Below are 14172 nucleotides of genomic sequence, written 5' to 3' on the forward strand. Positions count from 1 at the left end.
AAGTCATTGTGCAATTAAAGCATCTGCCGCTCCTGTGTGGCAGTGGGCTGTGATGCCTTGTGACAGCTCGTAGCCATTAAGCAACTGTAAGCAGCTGGCGTGCCTCGGTGGGGGAAAATAATGTGACAGAGGCACTCCCCCCTATTGTTGCCCTTGTCTCATTGGGGAAAAGAGGGACATTACATCACTCACCAAATACACGGGTGTCTCAATGAATGGGAAAGGGGCATGTCTACAAATTAGGACTGGCACAGCTGGATGTCCAAATGATAGTTTGTTTCTGAATGCAAAAACTGAAAGTGCTTTTATTGTTTTCTAACAAGAGATGGAAGCCTAGGGAAAACACAATCAAGACTATGCAGTGTGCTCAACCAGGAGCTATTGGAAATTAATCAAATAGTGAACTGATTGATTAGTTCAAGTGAAAACAATGACAACAATTAGATAATTCAGTTTATGGATTTTTTTTTCTTTTGTTTTGGGTTTTTTGGGGGGATGTAAAACAACAAATTTTCATTGGTTTCAACTTGTTACATGTTTTTCTTCTTCATATCACTGAAATTTAATATCTCTGGATCTTAAATTATTTTGAGCAGAAACTGAAACATATAAACTGGGAAAAACTGTGATGAGCACTTCTTGTTACTTTCTGATATTTCAAATCATTAAGTGGAAAAACGATCTGCCCAAATAATAAATGACTACAATTGTTGTTTGGGAATATTTTCACTGCGGTTATTGCAGTGTTTCTGAACTTAACGAAGTGACCAAACTGCTCAATCATATGAGAGAAAGAAGAATCCTAAGCTTCGAGTGTGAAAAGTGAGAAAAACAGATTTACAGTTCTAGATCAAAGTAGGGAGCATTTTGGCCAGTTCTTCACTGCTGGGAGAAGGGCGGGAGGGACATAAGTCTTTTTTTTTTATTACACCACCACTAAATCATTTGGGTGTCACATGTAAATGTGGTCTTTTGATGTACATTTAAGTATACTGAATTTGCGAGGGAGGGGGGGATTTATGTGAATGCAATTTGCACACTCTTTAGTCAGATGCAATTATTTATTTAATTAGCTCATTTTCATGTCTCCATGAAAACCTTCTGAGCTGTGTCATCAAATTTCAAACTGCTAAGAAAACAGTACTTTGTTAATAATATCATCAATACATTTACCATATCACTAACTGAACATTTATGGATTATACGTGAAATCATAAGTCAAATAGGGTGATAATCAACTAGTCACATTCATGTGGGTAGGCTATGAAAGGCCTTGCAAGTCTAAGTGTGTGTGTTCATGTGTCTAGTGTACTTAAATATGTGTGTGTACCTCCTGTCTGTCTCAAGGATTTGCTGTTTCAGCAGGGAAGGAATCAGTCCTATGCCTTTGCCATGCAGGAAAGTCAGCGTAAGGAAATTCCTGAGCTTCACAGTGGCAATCAGGCAGTTAAGGACCTGCCACTGAAAATGGAGCTGTATGTCAGTCACTTTCATGGCTTATTCACACTAGCACAACTGCTCTGGCATAAAAAAAAGAGGCATTCTCATTCACTCACACCAACAACCAAGCAAATTGCCCTTACTTGAAAATGGTAGAGCATGTATATTTAAGTAGCCTACCATCTGAAAGCTTACCTTGCACACGAGCAATACTCTATTAAGTCGCTGCAGGCACCACAGCAAGTGTTAAGGCAATATTCTGCTGCCTAGAGTAAACAATAAAGCTAACTGCTGATTTCCGTGCCTACGTAAGTTAGAATTTGACATTTATATGGCCCAACAAATAGTTTCAACATGCATGTAAAAGCCATCGTTGCCTCTCTTTGTGACATTTCTAATAAGTAGTAACCGTTTTGGTGGCTTTCTAGGAACAAAGAGGTAAGCTAATAGCTACTATCCTCTCCAAGTCAACTAATGCAGCTACTCGTTAAACCTTTAAATAATATACTTTCTGTTTTTAAAGAATTTTAAATTTTGAAATCAGATTTAGTTTTGTTCAGCATCTGGAAAGCAGAGCCTGAAGACCTCGAATGGGCCGGGGGCACCACCACACAACGATGTTGCGTTCAAGTGCTCATAAATACGCAATTTCAGCTTTTAAAATCCCGGTTTGCAAAAGAATTAACACAGTGTTAAATAGATATTGGTTTATTCTAAATAGGACAGTCAAACACTAAGTCAGATAGCTTTATTAATAGTATTATTTAATGACTTATAAGTTGATTTGGGTGATCAGACTTTGTAGTTTGATTTTCCCACGTTTCTCAAAGCAGCATATGACGACACCAGCAAAGTCTTGTGCGGTTGCCGCAAACCCAACGTAGAATGTCGTAAAACGTGGAGTCGGCAGAGAAGTGAAGTGCTAGTTCTATTGATATGCAAACCGTGGTAGATTTCGCAGTTGGAAATAGGTAGTGATGTTTCATTGGCTACTTTTTGACCCCAGTCGGCATGTTTTAAAACTACAATGGACGCAGCGAGGACACAGAAAATGAGCTGATCTCCAGCAAAACCACCTCGAAAATGGCTGCATACACCGCTGAAGGTAAAACAAAACAGTTGCTAAAATTCATAACTGGAAGACAAATCTATGATATCACGATTTAGCTCCAAATTATTGTAGCTATCTTGTAATCACTTTCACAGATGTACATTATGCAACGTCCTATGAAGTCGTTATTTCCTGTTTTGTGTTCTCTGCCATCCGAAGTGGCTGCAGGTCATTCTGTGGTGGTGGAGGTGAGCCCAGATATCCACATCTGTGGCTCCTGCAAAAAGCAGTACAATAATTATAAGGTCTTTCTCGCCCATAAGCAAAATGAATGTTTCCTGTCCACACCTGACACCCCAACCACTACTGCCACATCCACTCTCACAGGTAACATACTCATCTTTCTGCTTTTGCTGTCCATAATTTGAATGAAAAATTTACTTTGCCTGTCAAATTATTTTCAGACTCCAGCACTGAGTTTATTTTTGAGGAGACCTACCAGACCTGTGTTGTGAGAGGTGTCAAAAAGATGACCAAAGCCCCAAAGACACCTTCCAAAAAACTAAAACCTGCCCTGACTTCAAAGAGACACAGCTGCTGTTTCTCAGGTTGGTGCCTCTTGCTGCTGATGAACACAGATCTTCAATCTCTAACAGGAAGAACTGCACTTCCTGCCACTCAAGCCCCATACCATTAATAGCTGTAAAAAGTATTTGCCTCCTTCACTTTCCTGTTCCATATCATCAAACAAACTTTATTAAGTAAAATACGAAGAAAACCCAAGTATATACAAAATACAGTTTTTAAATGCTAATTTCATTTATTATTTATTAGAATAAAAAAAGCTATCCAAAGCTGCCCTGTGTGAAAAGATAATCAAGCAAAGTAATCCATAAATAACAAAATTACACCCAAGAGTGCATCGATGGAGCATCCAGGGGGTCACAAAAGAACCCATCTAAGCATCTAAGGAACTCTAAGCCTTACTTACCTCAGTTAAAGCTAGTGATCATTATTCAACAATAATAAAGAGACTGTGCAAAACTTGACTTTAGGAAAATATTCTGTGGACTGTTGAGACAAAAGTTTAACTTTTTGGCAGGTTTGCATCCTGTCACAGCATTTCATAAACAACATCATACCAACAGTCAAACATGGTGGTATTGTGATGGTCTTGGGCTGCTTTACTCCTTCAGGACCTGGATGACTAGCTATAATTCAAAGAACCATGAATTCTGCTCTCTACTACAAAATCAGTTTGGCTTATGCAGCAGGACAATAATCCAAAAAACACATTGGCAAGTTCAAAATTCCATTCCAGTTTTGGAAAGTGCTGTAAAACAGCCACCGCTGACACAAAATGCTGTGCATCAGCAAAAAATTGAAAAGAGAGGCAGTAAAGTAGAACTAAAATGTACAAAATGACACAAGTAAAAACAACCATAAAAGAGTTTTATAAACGCACCCCCACAAATTTATGGGCACAAAGCATCAACAGAGTGACAAATAGGCAAAAGAAGAAGAAGAAAGAAATCGGGAACTTTTTCACAGCACTGTATTTATTTAGTACAGTGTTGATTGGACTTTTCACAAATGCAGAGGCTGCACACAATTTAAGAAAATGTTTGTTTTGTTTTTTTTACAATCTACAGGTTGCACTTTCAAGACACAGTATGGCCAAAAAGACATGGAACGGCATCTTAAAACTCACACCGGTACGCTAATGCTTTCAAAATATGTTCTTCAGTTGCAAAACCCCTTTAGAGTAAGGTTTAACCCCAGTTGTTTTTCTGTCTGCCATCCAGGTGAGAAGCCATTTGAATGTGAACTGTGCCACAAACGCTTCAGTCGGCGGGACAAGCTGAACATGCACAGCCGCTCGCACACAGGTGAGAAGCCACACAAATGTAAACACTGTCCCTATGCAGCAGCAGACAGCAGCAGCCTGAAGAAGCACCTGCGCATCCACTATGATGAACGGCCATTCAAATGCCAGATCTGTCCTTACGCCAGCCGCAACTCCAGCCAACTTACCGTGCATCTCCGCTCTCACACAGGTAGGTAGCCAAAAAAATCCAAAATTGTCAGCAGCTGTGTGACAGTTGTAGCTTAGAGACTGGTATTAAAACTGGCTTTATTTTGTTTATGTATTTATTTTCTAAGGGGATGCACCTTTTCAGTGCCAACAATGCGATGCAAAGTTCAAAATAAACTCAGACCTGAAGAGGCACATCCGGATTCACTCCGGCGAAAAGCCTTACAAATGTGACTTTTGTGAGTACTGCTGCGCCATGAAAGGAAACCTGAAATCGCACATTCAGATCAAACATGGTACGGAGAACTCCTTTCAGTGCGTGCACTGTGATTTCAAGTGTGCCAACAAGACTGCTCTGCGACAACACTTGAGAGAACACCAACCCACTCAGCCCATTCAGTGTTCCAAGTGCACTTACTCCTGCTCCAGCAAGGGGGCGCTCAAGGTCCACGAGCGGATCCACTCTGAAGACCGCCCTTTCAAATGTGACTTCTGCAACTTTGCCTCTAAGCAGCGCAGCAATCTTGTCATTCACAAGAAGAAGTGTCAGTCGGATAAGCTTGAAAAAGGCAGCGGTGGGAAAGGAGGCAGAGGTGGAGGCAAAAATTTAGGCACCGACTCTCCGAAGCCTGTCAGCTCTCGGTATCGAGCCAAACTAGATGCAGCTCGAGCCTTTTGCTGCGACTCGTGTGACGCTTCGTTTGTGAGGGAGGACTCCCTGCGGAGCCACAAAAAGCAGCATCGGGACACTCAGAGTGTGTTGCAACTCCAGCTCTCTACCCCAGCAGAAGCAGTTAACTTGGTTCCCGTTACCATGTCACAAACCAGCTCTGAGCTCGAAGTTCCTATCCCGTGTAACCCAATGCCTCCTTATAGTAATACACAGCTTAAAATCATTGTATCTCACCCGTTAGGCCAGGATAACCCCTTGCTCTCAACTGGTGGGGATGGCCAGAATAAGAGCAACATGGTCTTGCTTAGCCCAGAAAACCAGGACATGGTAGTTAACTCCATGATCCAGCAGGTCAACCTGCTGGCGCCTGTACAACCACTCGGTTCATCCCAAACCACAGAAGCCACTCTTGAACCCCAGACTGTCCTCCTGACTCAACTCAGCACCGACGATGCCAGCAACCCGCTCCACCAGGCCCTGATGCAAACGGCCATAACCGCTCAGGACTCGAGCAGCAGCACACAGACGTTCATCACCACCTGCTCTGAACTGGAGGGGCTCAATGCTTTGATCCAGGAAGGTGGCACAGAGATTACAGTGGTTACGGAAGGAAACTCTGCTTTGGTGACCACAGCACCTCTGCCTGATGTGGACATGTCCAAGCCAGCAGAGATGGTGACGGTTGAGGAGAGTGCCTTACCCTGTGAGGAAAGTGCATTACTGGTGCCAAACATCAGCCTGGGCAGCCAGAATGTGGTCATCCACGGCATTCCACTTATAGTGTCTCCTCAGCAGAGCACGGTGGATCAGCTCTCCCCTCATGCACTCTATTCCAATTCACACACACTCGAAAGCATCCCACAGTGAACAGCGTTGTGTGTTTCTGAAAGTTAAAAAGACAGTAACTGCATCATAAGCTATTTCTCTGCTGATAGTAACTTGTAGATCTAACGGTAACCACTAAAATAGCAAGACTGTTGGCTTTGGAGGTGTCGTTTGTTTAGTCTTAACATTTTAGAATAAAACATCAATTTTAACATTGTTTCATGCACTGTATTTTCAAGTGTTATATTTGCAGGCATCAAAAATTGAAATTAAACCATATTTCAGTTACAATATTTAATTGAAATCAGGTTTAATTTAAAGCAACATCATACAAAAAAATAAAAGAATAATTCCGCAAATTAACAAAATGTGAAAGTGACTGAATGTATTTGTATGATGTATTTTTTATGTTTGTCCATTAGGTGGCAGCAGAGTGATGAGAGTATATAATGAAACTTGCTCTGCTTTATGGAGTATTCAGACTGTAAGTGTACTGCTGCCCCGTGGTATTGATTATACATATTCTGTATGTATAGCTTTTGTTAAAAATAAATATTTTTTTCAAGCCCTCATTCTGAATCTGAAAAAGTAGATGTCAATTGTAGAAAGCATTAGGCTGCATATCAAGGTCTTAGCTTCTAAAAGGCGACTCGCATTCCCGATAGATTTTTCAATAAAGAGCCAGTTTTTTTGCTTGCTGCTTTCTATTATTCTTCCTATTTTTACATTCAGACTTAAGCACTTAGTATTTGCAGAGAGCGGATGCTGCACCTGAATAGGATTCTCCTGTGTAAACACTTGACCATTGATTTCTTTCTGGTCTCTGAGCACTAATGGCTCTGCTGAAGCAGACTCTTACATTTTCTCGCTCAGCATGGCCACAAACTCAGATGAAGTGGTTTGATGGTTTAAAAAACATGTTTGCCAGCACTGTAGGTTGAGAGAGTTGGTGTCTGTTTTAGACAGGGGACTCTAGCTAGTAAGGGTATTACTGTAGTGTGTGTGCTTTAACACTGAAAATATATGAAGGATGGCTTTTCTATAATATCCCCATACTACTAATTTTCTTGAGAAATGCTGCACTTTTTTATACCATTGTGTTTCTATAAGATACGACTGCTACTCACTTGAAGGTTTTGTCTTTTTGAAAGTGCTAGCCAAGAATTGTTTGATATGAAATGACTGCTGTGTCTGTCAATAAAGGAGCAGGAGACAGCTACCTTAGCATAAACACTGGATATGGAAAACAGCTAGCCTAGCTGGGTAAGAAAGCATAGTTACTTATTTTGTGAATTCTGCTTTGAACTGAAAATTAAGGGTGCTAATTTGAGACATCCTTATGAAAGGGTTAGGCGTATTGTTTTAGAGACTTGGGTGTATCCAAACTATGCTAATTGTGTGCTGATTGGTTTGAGTGCTAGCTTTAGCCCACATTTGCTAATAATTGTTTTACGTGTGAATGCAGTATTTGACCTATCAAATTAAAATGCTACACTTATTTTCTGTTCACGCAGGTCCTCAAACAACAAACATGGTAGAAATCTAATCGTTTGAAATATAATCCATTGTATAACCCAGGATAACTTAAAATTTCAACTTCAATTATTTCCAGTGACAGAAAAAAGCTTCCATGGATAACAGTGCTAACTTTTAATAAATATGACGCCACCACCAGATGCCACAGAAACTACTACTAAAATCTTATTCGTAGATGGTGGTTACCATGTTTGGTTTTTGTTTGTGCATTTATGTAACTTAAGCAAGCTCTTTAGATTGTTTGCTGTGCTTTTTCTACTATTTCTCTATTTTCTACCTTGAAATTAAAAGACAGATCAAAATACTCATTTTGCTCCTAAATAGAAGGGAAAATCTGAAGTTAGGTTCTGTTTCTTGTATTATTTAAGCAACATAAAGCCAGCTTATAGTGAAGAATGTACCACAAAGAGAGCAGCATGCAAACACTAAATCTGCATCAGTTCTGCACTTGGGTTGCATTATGAGTGCCTGCACTCAAACTCAGATTTTTCGAACCACTCTGTGTCACCTCTTCTTCAGGTGGAACTAGGGGGGAAAAAATCCTGAAATTCCATTATGCATGAAGATGAGTGTTATGTGGGAAAACCACAAAGCACTCTGATGTATCTCTTTGATCTATTATCTAACAGACTTCCAGGCCATAATCCTAAGCACCCTTGAGGAGGACAGACCCTTTCTTTCCCCCTTCTCCTCTTCCACATGTGACGTCATAGCTGGGTTAAGTGCCTTTTCTATGGGTTACAATGTCTTAAGAGCCCTACTTGGGGAGAAGGTTTGAAGAGAGTTGTTATATTTATTTATTTTATTCTGTTTACATTTTTTGGAAAAATAGTGAATTGGTTACAGTATAAATCATACCCAATTTGGTCTCTAAGCTTGTTTTCATATTTCAAAGCTAACTAGAGTGCATTCTCTTGGCAAATCCTAAAGCTTTGCTTGCTTTTCTTTTTTTGATAAATGCTAGGATGAGTTTAAAATGAAGCTCTTCATACTGTATAGCACTTCTGTGTTCCTTCCTTCCTGTGTTTGAGATGCCAGCCTTTGAATGGGGGCCATAAATGGCTTCCCAAAAAGCAATTTCCACTCACAGCTGCTTAAAGAAATCGTAACTTGTGATGCATTCCTTCTGGACATAAATAGATCCAGAAAGGACCAGGTGATGGAAAGATGGACAACAACCAGAACAAGATGACACTTTGGCAAAAAACTGCCGGTGCTCTAAATAGTGTGAAAATGGTAGTAAAATAAACCTAAATGAATTGAGTTTGTCCACTTCTGTCATCAGAGGTAGCTATTAATCAGCCACCGAGTCCAAACAGTTTTTCATTCCTTCAGATACAATCTGTCCCTCGGTTCAACAGTGCATCTCTGACCTTTGGTTTGTTTGCACACAATTTGCAATCCCATCAGTAAATGGCATTGAATGCCTTAATGAAATTAACTGATTGGCGAAGTATTGATATGGATTTGTTTTTCCGATGCAGGCATCTTCTGGCTGTGACACTATTGACATCTTAAGTGAATTTTGATTTCTTAGTGCACTGGAGGCTTTTATCTTGTCTGTGTTCAATTCTTTTTGTCTTTCTGATAGAAATTCATGATGAAAGCGGTATGTGATCAGCCGAGGGACAAAAAGACACCTCAATTTGCTTTTCTGAATGCAATGTGATTATTTGCTGAGACATTATTAGGCTATTGTAGCGTCTACGAGAGGAATCAATAGTATCACTTTAGGGCAAACTCTGGATTTAAAATGACTTTGCCTCTGTGGGTGGTTGTATATTTCACGCTGCATGTTTGTTCTTCTTTAATGAACTCGGGCACAATTCAAAGCTGCTCATATTTGTTCCTGTGATTCTTGAGTTTTTCACACTCTCTCAAAGCTTTGACACTATTTTGTGGTATTTATTTAGCATTTGAGTGTTTGGGGTGTTGTTTTTGTCTTTTGTCGTCTATCTTGGGCTGTCAGGAAGCATTACTCTGACAGGCCCTTTTGTTGTTGTTACTTTAAGATTGAAAGCAGAGTTTAAAACCAGTCCTCGGGGTGGGGGCAGCAAAATAAGTATAATTTTGAGCCAATAGGCATGGCTTCAGTGGGAGCACAAGAGCCCATAAAAGTCCTTTAGTGGACAAAAGAATGCTACAGTATCTCCTGCTCTTCAACACAGAGCCAGTGCCTTTTAAAATAATGTCTTTTATTCCTCTGTGACAATGTGGGCTTCACCGTTTTGCAGCGATAGCTGCACGTAATCTTGTGAATGCAAATAACCCGGCTATCAGCTTTTGTGATTCAGGAACAAAGACATTTAGCTATTGTTTTCCTGTCTTGTTTCTGTGCCGCTAACCCTATACAAATGCATGTTTTAATGATTTTGGCCGTGCACATCAGTGCCGTATATTCAAAGGGAAACAAGCACTCAGTTGTTTTCTTTTATTCCATATATGGTCGGATGCAGGTTTTGCTGGGAACCCGAGCCAAGTGTTAGTCTTGGGCCATCAGGTTTGGCTCTGCGCAGATATGGGATTTGTTTTTTTATGCTCGGTTTTGCGACAACCTTTGATCATTCTCATATGTCAGCATGTTGCTTTGTGTGTTCTCTGTCCGCATAGTCTCATAGTTTGCAGAGCAGCACAGTCAGTTTTTGTGTGCTTCAACATTTGTTTTCATCAGACTGCCTTTATACGGTGATTTGATTGTTGTTAAGCATTCCATAATTGCAGTCATAGTAAGTTTGATAATAAGAGTATTTGTACAATTACTGATGTGTTTATTATAAGGACACACTGGTTGTTAGTCCCTGGTAGGAGTTGCTTTTTACACATGTGGCTTTTGAATCAATACTTATGTGTTAACTGTGAATATTGTCCTCAAAGAAGGAACAAAACTGTTGCATAAGCAAACAAACCTATTTACAATTTTAGAAATTCCATTGGTTCTCAGCAGATGCCTATGAGCAAGCAAAATATTTTCTCTGTTCACGCATGCCTTATCCTAAAACAACAAACACGATGGAAATCTAATCTTTTGACATACAAGCCATTGTTGTGTGTGCGTGTGCGCGCACATGCTTGTGTATGCGCTTAAGTCTTTGTTTACCATGTGTGCTTTCAGAGTGCTTAATGCGCACAGATACTGCTGCCTCAATAATTCTTACACAATGGGAAACACTGAAGCCTTTGGTGGATCTGAAACACTTCACCTGAGAAATGTGGGGGTTTTAAAACTGCATCCCCGTCAAAAATCTCCCCAGTTTTTATTCTTTTTGTGTGTTTGATGTATTTTACTTAATTAAAACATTTTCTTTTTAATGAACTGCAGAAATACTTTTATATTTCTAAATCTGTTGTGGTGGCCCTACATACATTTATTGCATCCTACCTATAATTTCTTCAGTGTATCTTGTTTGTGTAATAATCATTGTTGATCATTTACTGCACTGCAGGAGTCACTGGCAGAGCCATAGAAATGTTTGAGATGCTCAGGAATGGAATGGTGAAGAGATGAAGGGTAAGATTTAGACTCTTTACTAGTATTAATATTACAATTAATACGATAGAGAAGAAGACATTTCCAGTTTTACTGTTACTAGTGAAAAAGCTTTGGTGAACTGGGGATGGCCAGCCTTTTTTAACCTTTAAATAAAGTTGTCTTTGTGCCACCATAATGTCCACCCAACCCCATGGAAAGTCATAGCCTGTCCATATTTGATGTTTGTTTGACCCCATAAGGGCACGAACCTTGGCTGATCCTTCATCTGAGGACAAAGCTTATGTTTGCAGTGACATCATAAATGCCTGCTCAGAGAAAACAATGGCTGATGAATTTAGCTGGAGTCCAGCACACTGGACAGCAGTGACACAGAGCCGTTGGCCGAAACTTCCAGTGTCATAGAAATGTTTCAAACAATGACCAACACCTTGGCCAAACATGCAGAGTACTCCCAAAACGAGGGGAGCTGTAGTCTGAAGAGATCAAAATGCTGTGGTTGTTTTAGGGACAGTGGCAGGGAGAGCCTGAGCACGGCTGGGATCATCAGGTTATAACACCAAGTGTTTATATGAATCTTTGTGACTGTTGGAGACAGTCAGGGATGGGGCACTGCTCCTGGGGGAAGAAAGACACTTTGTTTTTATAGGCTGCCTGGAATGTGTTGAGGACTCTGGACATCTGCTTTATTAGCATATGTGAATCTACCCCCAGCTATGTATCTGCTGGTGGTCTGATAATGGATCTTACTGTTACTGATAAATGTAAATACAGACTAGGATGCCTGGTTTGCGTTTTTTGCGCCGTTTAATTAATGGCTTTATTTTCATAATAATGTTTAGACATTTACATTCGAACCCCTGACTAAAGCATAGGAGGCAGGCTTTGTGAAATTCATGCTTTTTTGAATGGAAGTTGGGTTTTTTCCCCCCTGTTTTCTCAGTTGCACTACTTTGCTGTTTCAGTCTGGCTCTCCTGCAGCTTATTGGTGTGAAAATTCCTCAGAAGCATTCTCAGAGTCATTCTCGGGTCGTTACAGATGCACCCCACCCATGCACTCATACCGGCTCGTGGATTACCATTTTCTTTGTTAAGCTAATTGCATTGCATTGTGTCTGTTTAAAAATCAAGCAGGGGGTATGTGAGCCTATGAATGAATGCACAAGGACTTATGGATGAGATGTATTTTCTTCACATGTAAATTAAATAATTGGCATTGTTGGATATGATTTTTAAAATGACTAATCGATTAGTTACATATTTTTTTCTTGCAGTTCTCTGCTCGAACTCGATTGTATTACCCTGTTATGAAGTCGACTCGGGTTGTTTCCTGCTATCACGTCTTCATGACAGAAAATTAATTAGTTTATGAATAATGCACCATTTCGCTTGCGATAAAGATCATGTGGCAAAGTGCCTTCAGACAGATATCATCTATTAAATAAACCAGGCTCGTGTAACCTAACACCTTGTGGGGAATGCACTCAATCAAGCCTATTGTTTCTGTTCACATACAGTTCCTTCTGTGAGATAAGTCTGACCTGGCCACGGAGATAACAACAATGCCCTAAAAGCACTGATGAGGCATTGACTGTCAGCGCCACAGTTAGCAAGATTTCCACCCAGATTCATACGCAATTCAGGTTAGGCAAGCAGCTGCGGTCATCAGAGGTGCATTAAATTAACTTAATAAATAATACAGGGAAAGTAAGCCATTGTTGCTAATATCACATTATCCCAGACTAATATTCAGACTCTTAGTCAGGATGTAATTTAGTGAGCTGGTGCCTGTGGTGTGATTCATGCAGCAATTTGATCATGCCACCATTTGAATAGGCAGCATAAATATTATGGCACAGAGGATGTGAGTCAGGACAGAGAATCCAGTTCACTGGGCCATTACTTGAGTTGAAAGGAAAAAGAGGAAGTTGGTTTGAAGATTTGTCACCATCAGATCTCTCTGTTTTAGAAAGGGGGTTGGCTCAACAAAGCTCAGGAATGTGAAGAAAGATCTGGGTGTTGGGAATGTTTGTTCCCATAAATAGGAGCGACTAGTCGCCAGTTTCTGGGTGGGAAGAACAGCTAATAATACTATTCCAGCTGCATTATTATAGCTCCATTATTAACTGATATAATACAGAGAATTTTAATTTAATTTACATAAAATATATAAATAAAATGATTTCATAATGTGGGACAAAATAGTGGTGCCAGTATTTGGTGGTTCCAATCAACTTTCTTTATTTCTAACAAAACCTGCTTCAAATGCCTGAATATGCATTATGTTTATCTTGATCAGCAGGTTTAGTCTGTTGCCACAAATCTGCAGTGCAACAGGTTAATCAAAACTGACCCTTTGTTTCGTGTCATCCTCCTAAAATGCAGATGTGGTTGTCTTGTTGTATGATTTTGGACCTAAATTCCTGCTAGAAGCTCCTTTGAGGCAGTTGTCCATGCTCAGCCACTCATCACTGGTGGTGGTTGATGTATCCATCTGTGCCAGCAAAGGGGAGCTAATCCCTGACAACTGCACGCCTCTGACACCATGTCTGTTGCACTGCTGGTTGTGCGATACAATAGCTTCTCCTCTTTTGTCCTTGAAATTGTTTTAATTAGCACCACAGCAGGGAGAAGTCGAAAACATAAGATTGAGACAGTAGGATGGACAAAAGTACACAAGTATGATAGTACAGTATTGCAAATGACAGTCAGTGATATAATTGAAAAGGTGAGTGATGTGAAAGCAGCAGTGAATCAACTTCAAATATTATAAAAGCATCTAAATGTTTATGGATAACTGAAACTTCCAAAGCACACGATGCCTTTTTAAATCATAGTTAATTATGCTTATTTTAAAATCAGCTACTCTTCCTAATAAAAATTATGACTTTTAGTATATTTTATTTACTTATTGTTCCATTAGAAGTATCGTCCTGTAGTTGAATAGCCAGAGACTAATTTAAGTGCGCATTAATGAGTATTTCATGAGCGATACACCCACTAGAAAGTTTTAAAAAGCAAATTACTTTAAAACTCTAGAACCTGTTATGCTTGCTAAACCATGCTTAACAAGTGCAATGTAGGTAGATGTGTGCATGTGGGGGTGTGTGTGAACATGCATGTGT

The 14172-nt window shown here is 39.9% G+C and overlaps 1 protein-coding gene across 2 annotated transcripts; it reads left to right on the plus strand.

Annotated features, from left to right (window-relative positions):
- Positions 1 to 2315: 2315 nt before the first annotated feature.
- Positions 2316 to 6747, plus strand: zfp64 (zinc finger protein 64 homolog (mouse)). 2 transcript variants are annotated; one of them, XM_080898188.1, is made up of 6 exons: positions 2316 to 2545; positions 2815 to 2878; positions 2956 to 3099; positions 4144 to 4206; positions 4297 to 4548; positions 4655 to 6747. In XM_080898188.1, exons 3-6 carry the CDS (start codon positions 3021 to 3023, stop codon positions 6064 to 6066), a joined length of 1806 nt encoding a protein of 601 aa, XP_080754314.1. In that variant the 5' UTR covers positions 2316 to 2545; positions 2815 to 2878; positions 2956 to 3020; the 3' UTR covers positions 6067 to 6747. The 2 variants fall into 2 exon arrangements, with proteins under 2 accessions (XP_080754314.1, XP_080754313.1); XM_080898187.1 differs by having other exon boundaries at positions 2711 to 2878; positions 4655 to 6742.
- Positions 6748 to 14172: the final 7425 nt, after the last annotated feature.

This window comes from Rhamphochromis sp. 'chilingali', assembly GCF_963969265.1.
Source record: "Rhamphochromis sp. 'chilingali' genome assembly, chromosome: 12".
In the NCBI taxonomy this organism is placed as follows: domain Eukaryota; kingdom Metazoa; phylum Chordata; class Actinopteri; order Cichliformes; family Cichlidae; genus Rhamphochromis; species Rhamphochromis sp. 'chilingali'.